Here is a 20,215-nt window from a genome sequence, read left to right on the forward strand (position 1 = left end):
CACTCAACTCCTATATCATTACCTAAAGAGTTAATGGGTTCAAATGACACCCTCATATGTTTATATGTATGTATATTGCATGTAACTTTTTTGCGTAATCGAAGATGAATAAAAATTTGTTTTTTTCTTCAGTTAAAAGCTATACCATGACCACTTAGGTTACTGCAAAAGAAGGAAAAGAAAAAAGATTATACAGAATAATAAAGATGCGTACATTTGCATAGTTAGAGGTGGATATGTTCATACCTTTGTCAGTAATATATACAAATAAAATATATTATTTAAATAAATTTCATTTGTAGCATGAAAGGCAGAGTCCCGCTATGAACACATTCCATATCTTTGGATCAAATTTTATGCAGTGTCTTATAAATTTATCGACAAAATTAAAAAGATGACTACGAAGTAAGAGCTAGTAAAGCTGAGTTGTTTTTAGTACTTCTGTTAGCTATTCAATACACATGCATTCAACTGCAAAATATAATCCACTTTGGAAGCCAAAATTTACCTCGTCTGCAAAAAAAGAACACGACCCTTGATTCAATTCCCTTCTTTTTGCTCACTTCTTGATGATTTTATTTCTGTTCTGTAGAAATCTTAATTTGCTCGCAAGTTTGTTTCTATATATACTAGGTTTTCTTTGATGCATAATCAAACTCAGCTACACTGAACCGCGAAAGCAGTAGGTCAACAAATTATAGTCTGAGAGAACGTGGAATATAATTTGCAAACATAGTGAACACAATAATAACACCAAAGTCTAGAGTCTCATAGAAAAAGGAAAAAATACCACACCAAAGAGCAACAAGACCGAACTTAGTTATTTTCCATAAGTTAAAAATATAATGTTTACCTAATTGGAAGTACATAATCAGCAACAAAACATACAAGTATAATTTAACAAGTTCTCGAATCACTGAAACTATATACTTTCAATCTAGATGGTGTGATACAAGAATGCTCCAAAGTTCATTGATAAATAGTTTGACAACTACACCATAGGGTTGGCACAGGCCACCCTCTCCCACAGTTGGGCACAAGCCATAAGATTCCTGTCACGAGCAAGCTTACTAGCGAGGGGTTGGAATGGACCATTGTTAGTCTAGATAGAAGCTCAATCATTTGCATGAGGTGTCTTGAGAAGCTTTGATATTCACAATTGTTATAATGGTGCCCATTTACAGTAACTTTGTAAACACAGAAAGTAATCGTGTTTATAATGTAAGAGATAATAATACTTACGGAGTTGTATCCAATCAGCATCACAACATTACGGTGCTGTGCGTAGATTAGGACCTGCACTTCTGAGCAAAATTCACGATCACCCTGAGTACTAGCCAATTTATGTTGCTTCACAGCTATGACCAGACCATCAGGTAACACTCCACGGTGTACAGAGCGGTACCCCCCTCAGCAAAAAATTTATCCTATGAAGATACACTAGTAGTTTGTTCAAGCTCAGCATATGAGAACAATCTTAATTGGCGGATTCCCAAATGATGGCTTCAGATGCGACTGCTCCATCTTCAGACTCGTAAACCATTTTCATCTTCACTCTCACCTATGCAAAAAATCTTTGTTATCATTGAACAATAACCAATGAAAAGTAGACCAGAGAATAAAAGAAACGAAGGACAAGGCAATCCAGGTAATTATAGAACCTACTCTGGATCATAACTATCTTGGAGTTGACTCATCATCTGGTTGCATAAATCAGTAATATGATCCTTCTGATCTAAAACAGTTCCCGACATCGATCTCCAGTTACTGGTCGAGCAATCGCTATCAATTTTCGGAAAACCCCATAGCTTTTTACCTAAGAAAGAAAGAGCAATGGTAAAGATATACAAGCAAAAAAATGTTGTAGAGAGCCTCATGAGGTATGGAACTTTTGGATATGAAGACCACTGTATATAGAATTTTTATATGCAAGGATCCAGTTAAACAAATTTTCCAAATTAATTCAACGTAGCCTTAAAGCAATAAGATAATATCTGGACCATTGATGAAACTTGTCTCAAGTTCTCTCACATTCATAAATTATAGCTCCCTGGATGATGCCGTGAACAAAAGACACCAAAAATGAGAGCTTCAATAGGATTCGATGAATGAGTATTGCAAAACTTTTTATACTTGCTCGAAAAAAGAACCAATTAAAGAATAAAATAGCATTATGCTATGCTGCCTAATTTCTTAGACTAACTTCAAAACAAATTTGAGCATATGAAATTAAGAAATCCATATAAATCACAAAAAACAAACCTAACAGCCAGAAGAACCAATAGAGTAGAAGTGATCACCACTATATGCAAAAAGAGCATGAATTAAAACAATTAGGTCTTGATATCCAATTTCAAGAATAGACAAATTAAATCTAAATGGCCAATAATTGTATGTAAACCACTGCATGAAGAGAAGGCAGTCAAGATTTTACTACAGCTACGAGTTGGAATAACCACCAGTAGCCTAACACAATCCCGTGGCTTGGCCACATTAGTTAAAGCCCACTTCAAAGTAGTTCTTGAAATTTCTTTAGAAAACTTCACAGCAACAACAATGATGATCTTCTCCACATTCAATTCGCTGCTTCTAAAATCCCTAATCTTTTTGCCTCAAACTCAACTACTCTCAGTACAAGAAAACCTAAACCTATAATGCAATATTACGAAAGAACACCGCAAAATAAGCCATCTTTATTATGTTCTTCAAAATATGAAAGTTTAATATATGCTTTTTCATAACTATTTATACGTGTGACCGAGTCATTTTATATATATTTATCATGTCTATTTGTTCTTCAAAATATCAAAATTTAATGTATATGCATGCATCGCGTTAAAAAAAAACAAGTATGTAAGTGCAAGAGAGATAAAACATAAAGATTAAAAAAACTTGGTACAGCAATTTCCCTCCTTATGTTGACAGTTGGTGCGACTGTTGTATGGCATATTTAGAAAATGTACAACCGAAATTCAGAGCACAAATCCCTCGGAGCTCCTCCCATGAGCCCTAGAATCTCTTTCTCCATCGACTTCGTGGAGCCCTCCCACTGTATGAACGCCTCTGTGTCCGCTTATTTTTTAAAAAAAATTGGACATTTTCAAAACTGTCGCTATTTACGACGGATTTTTACAAATCGTCGCTGAACGCGGGCCCACACACGTATTTAATGTATTGGTTTAAATTTCAAATTTTCATTTTTTAAAAAGAAATTCGGATATTAAAATAAATTAAAAATAATGTTCAATTAAAAACTAACGGTTGTTTTTATTTATAAAAGTAAAAAATTGTTTTAACGGCTAGTTAACGGCTAGTTTATTAAAAATTAATATATTCATTTATAAATATTCACACACTACACAAATTATTTCAAACATCAAAACATATTATTTTTCACTCCAAAAATCTTTTCTCTTCTATTTTCATCATCTCAAATTCTTTTTTTAAAAAATTTCTTAAATCCTACTTTGTTCCGAAATGGATGAAAATTACCGACGGTTTTTTAGAAATTTCGTGAATTTTCAAAAAAAGCCGGAAGAAAATACTTCTTCCCAAAATTCGCAAATTCCACCAAATTATCCATATTTTCCATACCCACCAAATTATCCACAAAATCCATATCCACCAAATTATCCTTATAATTCCTATCCACAAAATTATCCATATAATCCATATCCACCAAACTATCCATCTAATCCACATGCAACCAGCATGCCATTTATTTCTCAGACGGAAAATGAACCGGCCACTCCGACATTCGTCCCAAAGACTCAATTTTCCGACCGTGAATCCCCAATTGAAGTCGTAAATTTGGAGAATGTGGATTCTGGCGCTGAAGGTAGAAAAAAAGGTCAACCTGGAGAAAGGTTGAAGACGAGGTCTTAGCGAGATCGTTTGTCACTATCAGCGATGACCCAGTCATCGGCAATGATCAAAAGGCGGAAGCTTTCTGGGGACGTGTTGCAAGCTACTACAATGACAATCGTCCCGCAGGTACACCCAATAGAAGTGCAAGTGTTATACGATCGCACTAGCACAATACCATATAAAAAATATATACATCGCTTCAATGCAAATTACAATAGTATTTATAATGCATATCGTAGCGGCCACAGTGATGAGGATATACTACGGCTTGCGTATGAAAAATATCATGAGGAAAATAACGGCATCGCATTTAATCTTGAGCATGTGTGGAGGATCGTAAAAGACCGTCCAATGTTTACTCCACAGTCCGTTGATCACCTTGTTAGCACGAAGAAGGCAAGGATCTCGGAGTCGGGAGCAAACAACACCTCATCCAACCAAGATGCGAGTCTACATGTAGACCTAAACGAAGAAAAAAATCGTCCAATGGGTCAGAAGGCAGCACAAAGAAAGGGAAAAGGTAAAACGAGATCGGACATGGAGTGTATGACAACAAACTTGGACAATATGTTTGCAAAGTTTACTGAATATACAAGCATGAAAAAAGTTGAAGTTGAAATGAAACAAAAACAACTCGAAGTAGAGAAGATAAAAGCAAAAGCTGCTATGGCCAAAGTTCAACTAAAGGAATATGCAATCCTTTCGAAGGATACTTCGCAAATGACATATGAGCAACTTATCATCCACGAACGTCTATGTCAAGAGATTAGGGGGAGATGGAATATTTAATTTCCAGTTATTGTAATTTTTGATTATTGTAATTTTCATTTGTTATAATTTTCATTCATTGTAATTTTTATTTATTATATGTTGTACCGTTTTATTTTAGGTTTATAATGAATGTTTAATTTTAAATAAATGACACTCATAAAATTAAATTATTTTACGTACTAAATATATAAAAACATATTATTATTAATATAAAATAATAATAATTTTAATTTCTTAAAAAATTAGAAAGTTAATTTATTTAATTTAAAGTAATAATAAGATGAATAGGTGGACATCGGGAGCTACAAATAATGAGTGTGGATGTTAAAATGAATGTGAGAGAATAGATGTGTTAATGTAATATAATGGCCCGAAAATTCATGTTTGAAAATTTGCGGAAAAATTAAAAATTTTCTTTTTAAACTAAATAAAATATCTCATTCATAAGATAAACTGTTAAATTAAGTTTAATATTCAAAATAACAGCGCAAGAAATTATTACTCGCAAAAATAACAAGTTAAAGTATCCAACAACTGATAAAATGTTTGAGCATAAAAAATGACAAGTGCTGTAAATGAGATCCTCGGGTGCCACTACTGCCGACCCAAGCTAGCTCACTGGTCCCCGCCCTCGGCCCCGACGTCATCAATACCTACAACAATCAAGTCTAGTGAGCCTAAAGACTCAGCATGCATATATCGTAAATAACGAGTAAATAATATAGTAAAATTTGCATGGAATAAAAATATCATGTCATGAGGCATAATGTGAAAATAACTTGTCATGAGCAATTATAATACGTGCATAACTGAACTGAAAATCATAGTGAAAATGTTTGCTCCTTGGAGCCCTGTACTGAAATAGCATGTAATAATTTTCTGTTGAGATTATGGTCTACGCAAGTGGCCCCTGCACTGAATTGAACTGACCGGTAACTGGCGACCGGATAATAAAATGCTCCCATGACCGGTAACTGGCGACCGGGTAAAGTAATGAACGTCTGATCAAACTAATGCCACAGTATACTGGATGGTACATAACTGAACTGACCGGTAACTGGCGACCGGGACCGGTAACTGGAGACCGGGTGAAGTACTGATAGTAAAGTAACCACAAGCAATATCGCATAAATCTCAAAATGAATATTTTTGCACGTAATATAATTAATTAACATAATTAAATATCCTATAATAATTTTACTGATTGGATTGGATCGTTCCCAGGCTCGCTGCAACCTAAATTTGCCATGAAAAATATGCAATAGATTTTACTTGACCAACTATGCAATTAAATCCGAAAACTGAGACAATTGCGCCTAACGACTTCGTATTTAATCATGACTCCGTGCCTACCCGAACCAACACCGAACCATCAAGTAGTCATGATTAAAATATGCTAAAATGATGAAATAATGCTCCTAAAATAGTGAGGGCCGAAATCTAGGTGAATGGAGGCCAAAACATGAAACGTTCTTTCGAGAGTCAATTTGGCACATCGCACCGTAAATTCTCGTACGACCACAAAAATGATCCGAATCACAAACCGCCAAAAAAATGACTTTCCTAACATGATGATTCACTGTCCAGTCCAAGTCCATAGGCTAGAAGCCAACCAAGAACTCGAACGAGCCACTGAACCGTCACAGCAAGTTGCTGTCCACAAAATACAGCAGCGGTGCTTTGGTTTCTTGCGTCGTTTTCGAGACTACCGGCCATTGGGGCTTGAACCACCGACCAGAGACTCTTACCAACATCCCAAAGAATGATTTGAACCATGGCTAAGGGCCCTAGGCCAGCCACAATTCGCACCATTCCAGAAATAACCCGAAAGGTTCACCCGAGAACACCTTGCATGCGTGTGGAGTGTTGGGCTTTGTTTGCTGTCTCGTGTCGTTCCAGTGGCTATTTTATTACCATGGCACGATCTAGACATCTAGGGTTATGGTATGAACCATGGCTAAGGGCCATAGGCCAACCAGAATCCACACCATTCCACCATTTTCGAAACACATTAGCTGTAAAAATGAGGAAGCCGAAGGGGGAGGGCTGTTCTTGTGTGTGTTTGTAAAAACCGATTCACCATGGACCAAGCCTCCAAAAGGGCGACTTAGTCACGTCTTATACATGCTGGGGAAGTGTTCTAACCATGGCTATAGGCCTTGGGGCAGCCATGATCAGTTTCATTTCCTTTATGACAGCAAAACAGAATTTCGAATGCAATTGGGACATGTTTGGGGAGTTGCTGTCATCCCTTGATCTCGGCTAGCATGGGACTCAAACCAATGGAAAAATGTGTTCTTAACATGTCCTAGTACATGCCTAGGAGCAGCCTTGGGAGCCTGGAATCAAACCAATACCTGAAACCCACAAAACAAAGCAACCCGTGAAGCTTGTCATAGAAAGCCGAAATCTGCATTATTATTTTTCTGAAAATTCCTTGATGTGTTTCGGTTTTTGCATGGAAATGATGATCATGTAATGTTAAATAATGATAATAGGACTTGATTGAAGAGTCAAGGAAGAACATATGCATGTCTGGTTTCGTTTTGAAAGAAAAACGAAATAATAAGACGACTCGGCGCGGAGGGGTGGAGCGTTCTTGCTACCTTGTTTGCTACTGATTTTTCCTCTTGTTTCTAGCTATGAAACCCACGGTTTTTAACACTGAATTTGCTCTCAGATTTTGGTGGAGAGGGGAGGAGAATTATTGGTTAGGGGAGTGAGGAAATGGTTGCAAATATAATGGAAAAATGCAAGATCAAGTCTCCTATTTTGAAATTTGAATTTTGGTTGATATCAAATATTTGTTGGGGTGTTTATTAGGGTGCATATGGCCGAATTCTACATGTCAACACAAGGTTAGGATAGTGATCTAGTATTAATTAATTAAGGTGGATTAATAATTAAAAATGTTAGCATGCTAAAATAACATAGAATGGGTCAAAGATGAGTTGGAGTAAATAAATAGTAAAATTGCATGCAAGTGAAAATGTCATGTCATGAGGCATATCGTAAAAATATCGTGTCATGATTAATTATAATACGTGCATCACTGAACTGGAAAATCATAAATGAAAATGGTTGCTCCTTGGAGCCCTGTCATGAAATAACTTGTAATAATTTTCTGGTGAGATTATGGTCTACGCAAGTGGTCCCTGAACTGAACTGAACTAAGCTGACAGGTAACTGGCGACCGGGTTTAATAATGTTTGTCTGATCAGACTAATGCCACAGTATACTGGGTGGTACAACTGAACTGACCGGTAACTGGTGACCGGGTGAAGTACTGATAGTAAAGTGACCACAAGCAATATCGCATAAATCTCAAAATGAATATTTTTGCACGTAATATAATTAATTAACATAATTAAATATCCTATAATAATTTTACTGATTGGATTGGATCGTTCTCAGGCTCGCTGCAACCTAAATTTGCCATGAAAAATATGCAATAGATTTTACTTGACCAACTATGCAATTAAATCTGAAAACTGAGACAATTGCGCCTAACGACTTCGTATTTAATCATGACTCCGTGCCAACCCGAACCAACACCAAACCATCAAGTAGTCATGATTAAAATATGCTAAAATGATGAAATAATGCTCTTAAAATAGTGAGGGCCGAAATCTAGGTGAATGGAGGCCAAAACATGAAACGCTCTTTCGAGAGTCAATTTGGCATATCGCACCGTAAATTCTCGTACGACCACAAAAATGATCCGAATCACAAACCGCCAAAAACATGACTTTCCTAACATGATGATGCACTGTCCAGTCCAAGGCCATAGGCTAGAAGCCAACCAAGAACTCGAACGAGCCACTGAACCGTCACAGCAAGTTGCTGTCCACAAAATACAGCAGCGGTGCTTTGGTTTCTTGCGTCGTTTTCGAGACTACCGGCCATTGGGGCTTGAACCACCGACCAGAGACTCTTACCAACATCCCAAAGAATGATTTGAACCATGGCTAAGGGCCCTAGGCCAGCCACAATTCGCACCATTCCAGAAATAACCCGAAAGGTTCACCCGAGAACACCTTGCATGCGTGTGGAGTGTTGGGCTTTGTTTGCTGTCTCGTGTCGTTCCAGTGGACATTTGATTGACCATGGCACGATATAGACATCTAGGGGTATGGTATGAACTGTGGCTAAGGGCCATAGGCCAACAAAGATCCACACCATTTCACCATTTTCGAAACACATTAGCTGTAAAAATGAGGAAGCCGAAGGGGGAGGGCTATTCTTGTGTTTGTTTGTAAAAACCGATTCACCATGGAGCAATCCTCCAAAAGGGCAACTTAGTCACGTCTTAGACATGCTGGGGAAGTGTTCTAACCATGGCTATAGGCCTTGGGGCAGCCATGATCAGTTTCATTTCCTTTATGACAGCAAAACAAAATTTCGATTGCAATTGGGACATGTTTGGGGAGTTGCTGTCATCCCTTGATCTGGGCTAGCATGGGACTCAAACCAATGGACAAATGTTTTCTTAACATTTCCTAGAACATGCCTAGGAGCAGCCTTGGGAGCCTGGAATCAAACCAATACCTGAAACCCACAAAACAAAGCAACTCGTAAAGCTTGTCATAGAAAGCCGAAATCTGCATGATTATTTTTCTGAAAATTCTTTGATGTGTTTCGGTTTTTGCATGGAAATGATGATCATGTAATGTTAAATAATGATAATAGGACTTGATTGAAGAGTCAAGGAATAACATATGCATGCCTGGTTTCGTTTTGAAAGAAAAACGAAAGAATAAGACGACTCGGCGCGGAGGGGTGGAGCGTTCTTGCTCTCTCGGGCATTTTCCCGTAAACGGGCTCCCTCTGGAGTCTTTTCCCTCACGACATCTCCACAAAATTGTAAGTTCATCGTTCCTTCTTAAAACGGATCCCCAACATATCATATATCATTTGTCACAGTCAATTCACATCCCTCAAAATATTTTTCATTTTCTTTTAAAACATAAAATATCTTTCCAAAAATAGCATTTTTAACAGTAAAAATTGCACAACTTTACCATAAATCATAAAATATAATATTTTCATCAAAATCATCATTTTAAATCATTTAACATGTGTTATGATCCATTCGGGACGCTGCCAAGCTTTTATGTATTATTCAAGTGTAAAATGACTGTTTTGCCCCTAGACGTAAAAATTCTCGATTTTGACTTTTTCTTGCATTTAATGACATGTGCTTATACCAAATAATTATTTAAGCTTAAATCTAATTTTTCATAATTTATTTAGCTTAAATTTGAGGCTTTCTATTAAATTCCTAATTAGTTATTCGTGAGACGTTTAATTACCGAATAAATTCAAACTTGAATATTTTCTTCCCAAACTTTAAACATAGACTTTTTATTACCTACTCTACCCTTGTGAGCCATGAACCACCCCCGTGGACCCATGGTTCTAATTTTCTTGTTAATTTTTGCAATATTGACCCTTAATTGAACCCACCGAGCCATACCAAAATTTTGTCAAGCCACGGTCGAGCCACGGTAAAGCCACCTCAAACCAGACCCTAGAAAACCCACCTAGGTACCCTAATGACCAGCCCTGACCCATAGAACCCGCCCCTAACTTGCACAAATCATCCTGGACTTAGACCAAAGCTGCGCACGGTTTTCTCCTTCACGCCTAGGACTCCTACCCAACTAGGACTCCTCTGCTCGAGCCACCACCAAGCCCACCTGACCCTCACCGACCCTGGACCATGCCCAAACCCAATCGAACCCAGCCTAGGACCTTGAACCCATTTTGCAAGCCACATGCTTCAGAAACAGGCTGCGTGCACGAACTCCCTTGCTATGGTCGAGCCATCACCGAACCACTATGCACCACCACATGACCCAACCCCTGACCACATCCCTGGGACTCTGATGCACCAGCCTGGCTTGCACCCAGGCCAGTCGCAAGCCTGTCCTACCCCCGAACCAAACCCATGCACTCCCTCAAACCCTAGCCACCCCAGGACCCAACCTAGCCCTAGACCGAGACCAACCTTGATCTTGGACCACCCCTGGTCGCTCCCCACGTGATCATGCAAGCTAGCCGAGCCACCTTCCCAAGTATGATGCTAGGAAACCATAGGTATTCTCCTTGCTTTCCCTTCGATTCCAACCCTCGTTTATTCACTTTTATGACTCTTTTCCATCCCTTAAACATCCCCTAATGGCAGCGTGTCCTTAGTTTTCATAATGTTTTCAAAACAAGCGTAAAAACATCCAAACTTTTAAAAATATTTGTTATATCGATGAACCAATCGTACAAATGTATTTTTCATGCAAATATAATTATAACATGCATAATATTGTTTTAATGATGCGTCAAAGGGTTTAGAAAACATGCTTTTACGTTTTAGAACACTAGAATACGTGATTGTCGGCGAGGAAGGACGAACGGGCGACGAAAACTCCTAGTTTTTCTTCCTTCCAAATTCTCGAAAATTATGTGTGTGCTAGTGTGTATTTTTTTGGCTGCTATGGTGCTCTCAAAAGCCTAGGTAACATATTTATAGATTTTAATTTTTGAATGTTAATGAGCATTGGTTTTTGGGCCTCAAAGTATAGGAGCAATTGGGCATACTCAATTTGATTAAATTGGGCCCAATAACTCTTTTTTAATTGAAACATAAATGTTTATAAATTTTAGTTTCCAAAAATAATATTTTTGATCTTTTAAAAAACTTCTTGTTTGCTCAAAATCGGCTTCCCTAGAAAAATCAAGCTCGACTCGTAAAATAATTCGAACTCCAACATTTTTAGAAAAATTAAATCATTTTTAATCATATTTAGAAGCCTTGAAAATATTTAGTAAAAACTATTTATTCTAGTCTTGGTCGTCCCCGTTCTCCTTTCCCCTGCCTATTATCGAATATCCGAGTAAAATTCTTTAATTTCAGGAAAACATGTCATATAATCATTTAATAAATACCATGGATGTGATTACGTAGGTTTGGTTTTCAAACGTTACAAAACTGATCAGGTCCCGAGCTGATCAGTTCTCATGCCAAAACTGAAGCTATCGAGACGCCAAATGATTGGTTCAAAACTGAACCAGTCCAACTAATATATCAAATATCAGTTCCACTGATTGTCCAGCTGATAGGTGGTTCAGCAGAAGACCTTCAGAAGCCCGGCCAGCTAATGAAAAGTCCAACTGATGAAGAACCCAGCTGAAGCAAAGCAACTGATACAGTGAAATCAGTCCAAACTAACTTTACTAGACCAGTTCAGAACGTCAGTTGTAACTGATCAATTAGCATATCACGACAAGACTATCAAATGGAATCCAGCTAACCACGAATATACAAGGTACAAGTTACAAGCTACTTCACATACGAAGGTACGATAATGGACGTTACAGCAGAGCTAAAAAAGGAAAGCTTCCAGAACAGTTGTCAGAATGAAGAGACATTGAAACGGCTACTCGTTTTAAAATGCGGAAAATATATATATATTTATATAAAAGCTCTCATTTTTGAAAATAAACATTTAAATGAATCGCATGCATGCAATCCTACGTAAAAGCATCTTTTCAAAATTTTCATAAACAATTACCAATAAAAATATTACGGAGTAAAGAAGTAAGTAAAACCCTAACATCTAACAGTAACATAGAACAGTGTATAAAATCCTCATATCCTCTCCAAAACGTAAAATTGTATAAGTGCGGAAAGATCGTAGGTCCTCGGGTCGTGTTGCCCACCAGGTCCGCTGACTTAGAGTCCAGCACCTCCAGTCTTCTCAGAATCTAGCTCACCTGCATCACACACGCCTAGTGAGTCTAACTCAACACACCTGTACCAGGAATAACAAGTACATATATGTTGCACACATCAGTGAAAAATAGCATAATGAACATATATTTCATGTCTGCAGTAAAATCGTATACATAATCGTGTCCTGTCAAAACATGATAAAATCATAGCATGTATAATCATGTCAGCATATACGTGTTAAATTTGTTAATTTGAATTTCGTTCATTAGCTGTGACTTTCATATCATCATGTCAGTTGATGGATCCATCTACATGTAACCGCGGTACCCGGCGGCGAGGATCATCAGCGACAGCATTACCCGCCCACTGAGTCTCGGCCTTACATGTCATCGTGTCATCGAGTTAGTCACAACTAAATCACTTCCTTCAAAACGTGTCATCATGTTCATCATTTAAATAAAAGCATGCATATACGTAATTTTTTCTTTTAAACCAAGCATGTACCATAATTATCACAATAGCGTAAAAATCGTAAACATGATGCATTTAAAATATCATAAATTTGTGCTCAGGACGCTGTCTTGATCAAAATATCACTCCGGGTGCAAAATGACCATTTTACCCTTAGAAAACCCAAAATTACACCGTTTTACCCCTGGACCTGTAAAATTGACCTGAAGCTTACCAAACTCCTTAAAATGTCCCAAAATATTTTTTAAAAAGATTCTTAGACGTAAACTTGAGCCCAATTCATAATTTAACCGATTCGTTTTAAAACTTGGACCGGGGTCCCGATTTTAACATGAATCGACTAAAACTTAACCAAATTTTTCCCAAATTGAACCATAACTTAAACAACTCATTCTAAAACATTTACTACTTAAATTATGTCCTTAAACCCAAAATCTTTCGGCCACTACCTACTGTCCAAAAATAAAATCTCGGCCACCTCCCCTTTGTGCAATCATCAAACTACCCATGGCTCCTACCCTTACACTCTTCGGTCCTCCCTTATACCACCACATGTCCAGCCTTTAAGAATCACCATTAGAACCTTAATGACCCTTCTAAACTATGCCAAACCTAGGCAAAAAGTCTACTGTACAAACTAAACGTCGAAATCGATCGCTCCTCTCGCACCATCTCTCGAACAAGCTATGTCTCCAAGGACCGAGCTTCTCCCTCGACCAAGTACCTATGGCTCACCCCTAACCTCATACCAGACCTTACAAGGACTGAGACATGGCTGGGTTCGAGCCCATGCACAGCCGACTCCTCCCTAACCTCGATCGAACCAACTTCCACCCCCTCAACACGTACCTACACCGAACAGCCCTCAAGAACCACACTTAGATATTGTTAGAGTAGATACCTGCAAGCCAACGGTTGGCTAGGGAATTTATTGACTCAAGTGTAATAAATAATCTTTATTTTAATATAATTTAACTTTTTATGGTCTTGTTATACTTTATCTGTATACCCATGCAAACAGTATAGATAAAGTCCTTGATTATGCTTTAACACAAATGAATCGTAATTCGATGTTGAAACTCATTTGTAAACACTGCATATTCTAAATTCGTTCCTAGTCAATTCAGCCGCCTAAAACAGGGATAAAGGTCGCTTGAGCTCAAGACTAGCATCTGTGATGTTGTGTACTGCATTTTTTGGTAAGGGCATGGAGATGTCTAAACATGCAGATGGGTAGTCATATGATGATTGTACCGAACAACCCTCCCTCGGACTTTCCAAGTGGTTATCATTCATCGAGAGGATAAGTTCGTGGTTATGATTGTACACCATTAGTCCTTACGACCCGGGACAACACTGAGGCTCTATATGCTAGGGTTGTGCTTTGACTCGTTTACCGGCTCTAGGAGAGTCATCAGGTGGCGAGGTTGGGTACAGTTGCGACACATATAGGAGCCAGTGCATTGTAGTCGGGGATTCACCGCTCACCTGTGTGTGTGGATATCCTATGTGATCTGATGAAATAATAGTGCATGGAATCTCTGGCCAGAGTATGAGATGTACGTTGGAAAAGGAGTTCTCCAATAGTACACGCGATGACACTATTATAGTTATCACATAGTTATCGAATTATTATGCAACACTCGATGAACCAATGGTTGCAGATTCGATCGGGATGTATGAGATGAAGGGACCATACTGTACGCTAATCATAATCGACTGGTTCTTGCAGGCACTATCAGTGATACCTAGGGGATCATGGGGCGATGCTACTAGACGCTCTTACCATGATCCGATGGATGCAATCAGAAATGAGTTCTGACATTCTTGATCAAGGTGTTGATGAAAAGAATGGGGCTAACTAGGGTAAGCCCGAATAAAGGATTATGTCCTGAATCACAAAGAGTTGTGAACCCACGGCTAGCTGTATCTCTGAACCATTGAGGGTCACACAAGCACTGGATCGTTTGTTCCCGTTGAGAGAATAAATTCAAGGAGTTGAATTTATATTATGATATAGTAAATTCAAGGAGTTGAATTTATGATAATTAAATTTTGAGAAAATAATTCAAGGAGTTGAATTTGTGAGATAGTAAATTCAAGAAGTTGAATTTATGAAATTTGTAAAGAATAAATTCAAGGAGTTGAATTTGTTGAATTTATAAAATTTGATAATTTAATTTATTAAACTCAAAAGTTGGGTTTATTAAATATTAAATTATGGATGTAATAAAATTCAAGGAGTTGAATTTATAATTTAAATAATAAATTCAAATGTTGAATTTATAATGGATTTAATTTATTAAACTCAAAAGTTGAGTTTATTAATTATTAAATTAAATATAGTGGGTAATATGTTTAATGGGCTTGTAGGAGTACAAGTCCAACATATTAAATAATTAAAATTTTTAATGGACTTTGATTAATTAATTAAACTAGTTGGACTAGCCCAATTAATTAATCAAGCCCATTAATGTTAATTAAAAAGTCCATTATTATTTTATGGTAATTAGGTCATCACTTAATTATAAATAGTGGTTGATGAGCTAAACCCTAGCCTCCATGACTCGCCATTCTCGAAAATATCTCTCCCAAAAACCCTAAAAATTTCGGCCTCCTCCTGTAGGGAAAAGGTTGAGCCGTCTCTCAAACCTTGATCTCCAACGCAAAACTTCTCCCAATTTTCTAGTGCAAATTGGAAGAGGAATAGATCATCCAGTCGTGTACCTGATTAGAAGGATTGAAGGAAAGAGTTCTTGAAGAAAGTTCGTAGGTATTTCATAAAGAGCTATCTCCGCTAAACCCGGAATAGTCGGAGCCGTGTGATTAATTAACCAAAGGTATAAATTCTTACGCCCTATGAATGTCTAATGATAAAATCATACGAGCGCCCAAAGCAAAACATATTTTGATTGTCATAATAAATAAAAATTTTTAAACTTCTGCTGCGTTTGGGCGTGTAGAAAACCGAGATCCAACAGATATATCAAGCTTTGACTCTCGGCTCTAATTCTCATCCCTCTCGACATCAACAGCTTCTGATGATTCCAAACAGCAGCCCCTTACACGCAAATTCAGAAAAAAAATGTGAGCATAAACGAGAATGCAAGGAACATACATGTAATTCGAAAATCTTTCACGTACAAGGGTAGATCGAAAGTTTGAATGCAAGAACACCTACAAAAGTATATAATATGTGTATGATGCGTAAAAAAATAATACAATGCGTGCCTTGATGATGCAAAAACACGAGGGACTCGAGTTGAAAGCCGGAGGAATTTATTTATTGCAAGCCAAGCAAGAGCCGAGACCTTCAGCTGGTATTTACTGAAAACGAGAGTATTCTGATAGGGGGAGGGGTGAGTGTCGGCTGTGGAGTGGTAGGTTTAGGTTAAATGGTTCTTAGGAGTTTAATTAAATAATAAACAAAGGGTTAATGGGCCCTAAATTATGTAATTAAAAGATTAAAAAGATATTTAAGCCCAACAGCTTAAAGGTAGGCCCATTAAATCCAAAAACACTTTCGAAAAATATTTCGTGTTGGAAACTTTTTGAAAATAATAGCCGAACTCTTAAAAAGTCTCTCGATTCGATAAAATTTGCGTACCGTTAAAAATAAAATTATGCGGGTAAAAATACCCAATAAAATCTCATTTTTGGAAAATACACTTAAAAACACCTTATATTAATTAATAAAAATAAATCATGTAATTAAAATAATTTTCTTGAAAATTTTCCGGTCTCCATTACTTGTTCAAGCATGAAATGAGCTTAAAAGTAGGTCAATTAAATCCAAACAAACTCCCGAAAAATATTTCTTGTTGGAAACTTTTTTTAAATAATAGCCAAACCCTCAAAAAGTCTCTCGATTCGATAAAATTTGCGTACCGTTAAAAATAAAATCATGCTGGTAAAAATACCCAATAAAATCCCATTTTTGGAAAATACACTTAAAAACACCTTATATTAATTAATAAAAATAAATCATGTAATTAAAATAATTTTCCTGAAAATTTTTCGATCTCCATTCCTCGTTCGAGCGTGAAATGCACCTTGAAACCCTAATGCATGAATTTATAAAATAACATGAATAAATCCTATCATTCAATAATTATGCATAAAATGCACAAAATAATTAAACACAAATTAATGAAATAAACATGATTTCAATGCTTTAAAAGAATTTAATAAAATACTAAAGAAATTTATTAACTTGCATGCATGTGGTTCTCGTGGACCTTTAAATTTTCGGGACGTTACAATCTACCCCCCCTTAAATTTAATTTCGTCCCCAAAATTTGCTTATCCTCGACACACAAAAAGTTTAGACTCTTAATTCTAGTATCCAATAATTCACGCTTCCGCTGCGCTACTCTGATAAAATAAGTGTTAAACTGTCCTTACGTCTTCTCAATCCTAATTAAATTTGCCTACCAAAATACTCGTTTGCGGATCGCAACTTAAAACAGCTTATGGTAACTTAGTTCTATTTTTCTATGTCATTGAATTTCTGACTTTCTCGCGATTTCTCATACTAAAAATTGATGTCCAAACTTATCGCACTTCAATTTTCTTATACAATACCCATATTGTTCATCAACCTATTAAATTGTCCTATATGCTGTTCAACTTAAGAAATCTTAGCCCCAAAATTCACTGACCGACTTCTATCCTCGTTGATACACTTAAAAGTTAAACAGTATCTCAACTCCATAAACAAATTAGCCTAAGATCCTTGAATCGAATCTTTATCTTACGGCACCAAACTTACGTAACGTAACTATTTACAAGTATATCTCAAATATAAAATTATTGCAAATATTAAATTCGAGTAACGTTAATCCATAAAACCCAAGATAGGCAATATCAATCTTTTACCTTAATAATAAAACCATTCTAGTATCAATTACATTCTTAAACTATTTCTTTCCCAATTACAATATAGTTGAGGCCTAAGACCCTTGAACTTTCCTCATTGGAACGAATGTCGCATTCTTACGTATTCTTAATTCTTAATTAATTCTAGCATATATAACTTAATGAGTTATCCCATAGTAGCCTTAGAGTAACTCTAATAAATCAACTTCGCTTATAGCTTATAGAGTTCTAGAATCCCCATATCACGATTTTAGATTTCTTAATCGATAAAAATCTTAACATTTGTCCCTTGATAACCTATGCTGAACACAACTAATTCCCTTTTTTTTTATTTCACCTAAAATTTTTGTATGAACGTCTATCTCATAAACTCAAAAATTCAAGCTTACGCAACATAAGTAGTATTAGATAGTATAACTCCAATACACATATCCGCTTAGTCCTAAGTTTGTTAATGACTTTCAAAATTTCTCACGACAAGGTGTCTACCTCAGCTCTTACATGCGTCGCCTATCAAATAACATAATCATCAATCATACCCAACTTTCTAGAAAGATCAAATTCCAACAAAGGTACAAGCTTAACTGGTAAAATCATGACAAACTTATGACACATCAAACTTAAATTCTCAAAAATTTGCTAACTCAAATTCTACTCTTATAACTTAGCTAACCGATCAACTTTCCTCAAATCGTCATCACCCTAAATTCTTAATTTGTCGCAACATTAATTCACTAGTGCTTAAATATTCAAGCCCAATGTTGATTTATCCTACAATGCCCTTGATTATCATTCTTTATAAAATTATAACCCAGATACTTCAAGGTTCTAATGATCCCTTCAAGCTTAAATCATCGAAAATTCCTATCAATTAAACTATTCGATAAACTATTCGATTATCACTTACTTGTAGACTAGTCCTCAACTTTCTTAAAAATTACAAAATTAATTCTTAATTTCCTCAAAAATTATCCAATTTGTCCTTAATCTCGAGGTCCAACAATAACTCATAAGTTCTTGGTGTTCCTAATTCCACTTTATAGGTTTCCCGTAGCATAAAGTTCAATAATTTTTTTTTTGCTTATTAAACCTGAAATCAATTCCCAAATCCCCGAAAAGTTACTGATCTTACCTAAGAGTTCTTCACAAGTTCAAATTTAATCTTCAAATTTTGGAATTTGTAATTTAGTCCTTAAAATTCTCGAAAATTACAATTCTGGCCCTACAACTCTTCGAACTTTGCATTTTTGTCCCCATAAAATTTTTGACTTAGCCTCATTAAACCTTAAAATTCTCGAAACTCAGAATTTAGTCCCAAAAATTCGACAAATTAGAAAATAGTCCCTTAGAATTTATTTTTGCACTTAAGTCCTCAATTATTAGTTACTACAATTAGGTCCTTAAAATTCTCAATTCATGCAATTCAATCCTTAAATCCCACTGGATAGAGCATACATCCTAAATAAATTCTACGTTTTTATACTTTCAAAAACCGTCGTAGTCTTCGAATCGTTATTCCTTACATGAAATCCTAAAAAATTAATTCTATTAGTAACCATGAACCATCAATATTTTTCTTAGAAGACCTACATGTCTCAAAAGCATTCATTGTGAGGCCCGGGGCCGAAGAGGGAGGGGGTGATCGCCGGTGCCATCAGTTGCACGGACAATGAGCGGCTCTTGGCAGGCTTCTAGGTGGAGGGAACATGAACGAACCGACCCACACGGGAATGAGAGGGATTCCGAGACTGTTCAATGTAATGGACTGTACAGTTGAAGAGGGCTTAAAAAGATTTGATTGGTACTACTCATATCACGAAGGTGCATCTTCTTTTCGGTAGCTCATCACATAAGAACTCCAAAGTTAAGCGTGCTTGACTTGGGGAAATTTTGGGATGGGTGACCTCCTGGGAAGTTTCCCAGGGTGCGTGTGAGTGAGGATATAAGCACGCTGAAAAGACTCGTCTTGATACAGTGAGGACAGTCGTCAAATCTGGGGTGTTACAGTTGGTATCAGAGCCGACCTCTCTTAGTACGGTGTGGTCCGGGGACGAACCAAGCGGAAGCTGGTGGGCATGTGAGGCCCGGGGCCGAAGAGGGCGGGGGGTGATCGCTAGTGCCATCAGTTGCACGGACAATGAGCGGCTCTTGGCAGGCTTTTAGGTGGAGGGAACATGAATGAACCGACCCACACGGGAATGAGAGGGATTCCGAGACTGTTCAATGTAATGGACTGTACAGTTGAAGAGGGCTTAAAAAGATTTGATTGGTACTACTCATATCACGAAGGTGCATCTTCTTTTCGGTAGCTCATCACATAAGAACTCCAAAGTTAAGCGTGCTTGACTTGGGACAATTTTGGGAGGGTGACCCTCTTGGAAGTTTCCCAGGGTACGTGTGAGTGAGGACATAAGCACGCTGGAAAGACTCGTCTTGATACAGTGAGGACAGTCGTCGAATCTGGGACGTTACAGGGGCCTAAAAATCCTTACTTGGAAA

The 20,215-nt window shown here is 37.1% G+C and overlaps 1 protein-coding gene and 1 long non-coding RNA gene across 2 annotated transcripts; one reads left to right on the forward strand and one right to left on the reverse strand.

Moving 5' to 3' along the window:
* Positions 1-1,136: 1,136 nt before the first annotated feature.
* Positions 1,137-2,428, reverse strand: LOC142524747 (uncharacterized). The gene is made up of 2 exons (XR_012814961.1): positions 1,662-2,428; positions 1,137-1,561 (listed from the first exon to the last, which is right to left on the reverse strand). It is a non-coding gene; the product is annotated as an uncharacterized LOC142524747 (long non-coding RNA).
* A 1,481-nt stretch (positions 2,429-3,909) lies between these two features.
* LOC142523781 (uncharacterized) lies at positions 3,910-4,656 on the forward strand. The gene has a single exon (XM_075627512.1). The coding sequence runs from the start codon at positions 3,910-3,912 to the stop codon at positions 4,654-4,656; it is 747 nt and encodes a 248-aa protein (XP_075483627.1).
* The last annotated feature ends 15,559 nt before the right edge of the window (positions 4,657-20,215 follow it).

Source organism: Primulina tabacum, chromosome 14, assembly GCF_025594145.1.
Source record: "Primulina tabacum isolate GXHZ01 chromosome 14, ASM2559414v2, whole genome shotgun sequence".
NCBI lineage: Eukaryota > Viridiplantae > Streptophyta > Magnoliopsida > Lamiales > Gesneriaceae > Primulina > Primulina tabacum.

Bases quoted from the DNA above. Each gene is read 5' to 3' on its own strand.
- LOC142523781 (XM_075627512.1), top strand. From the start codon at position 3,910: ATGACCCAGTCATCGGCAATGATCAAAAGGCGGAAGCTTTCTGGGGAC.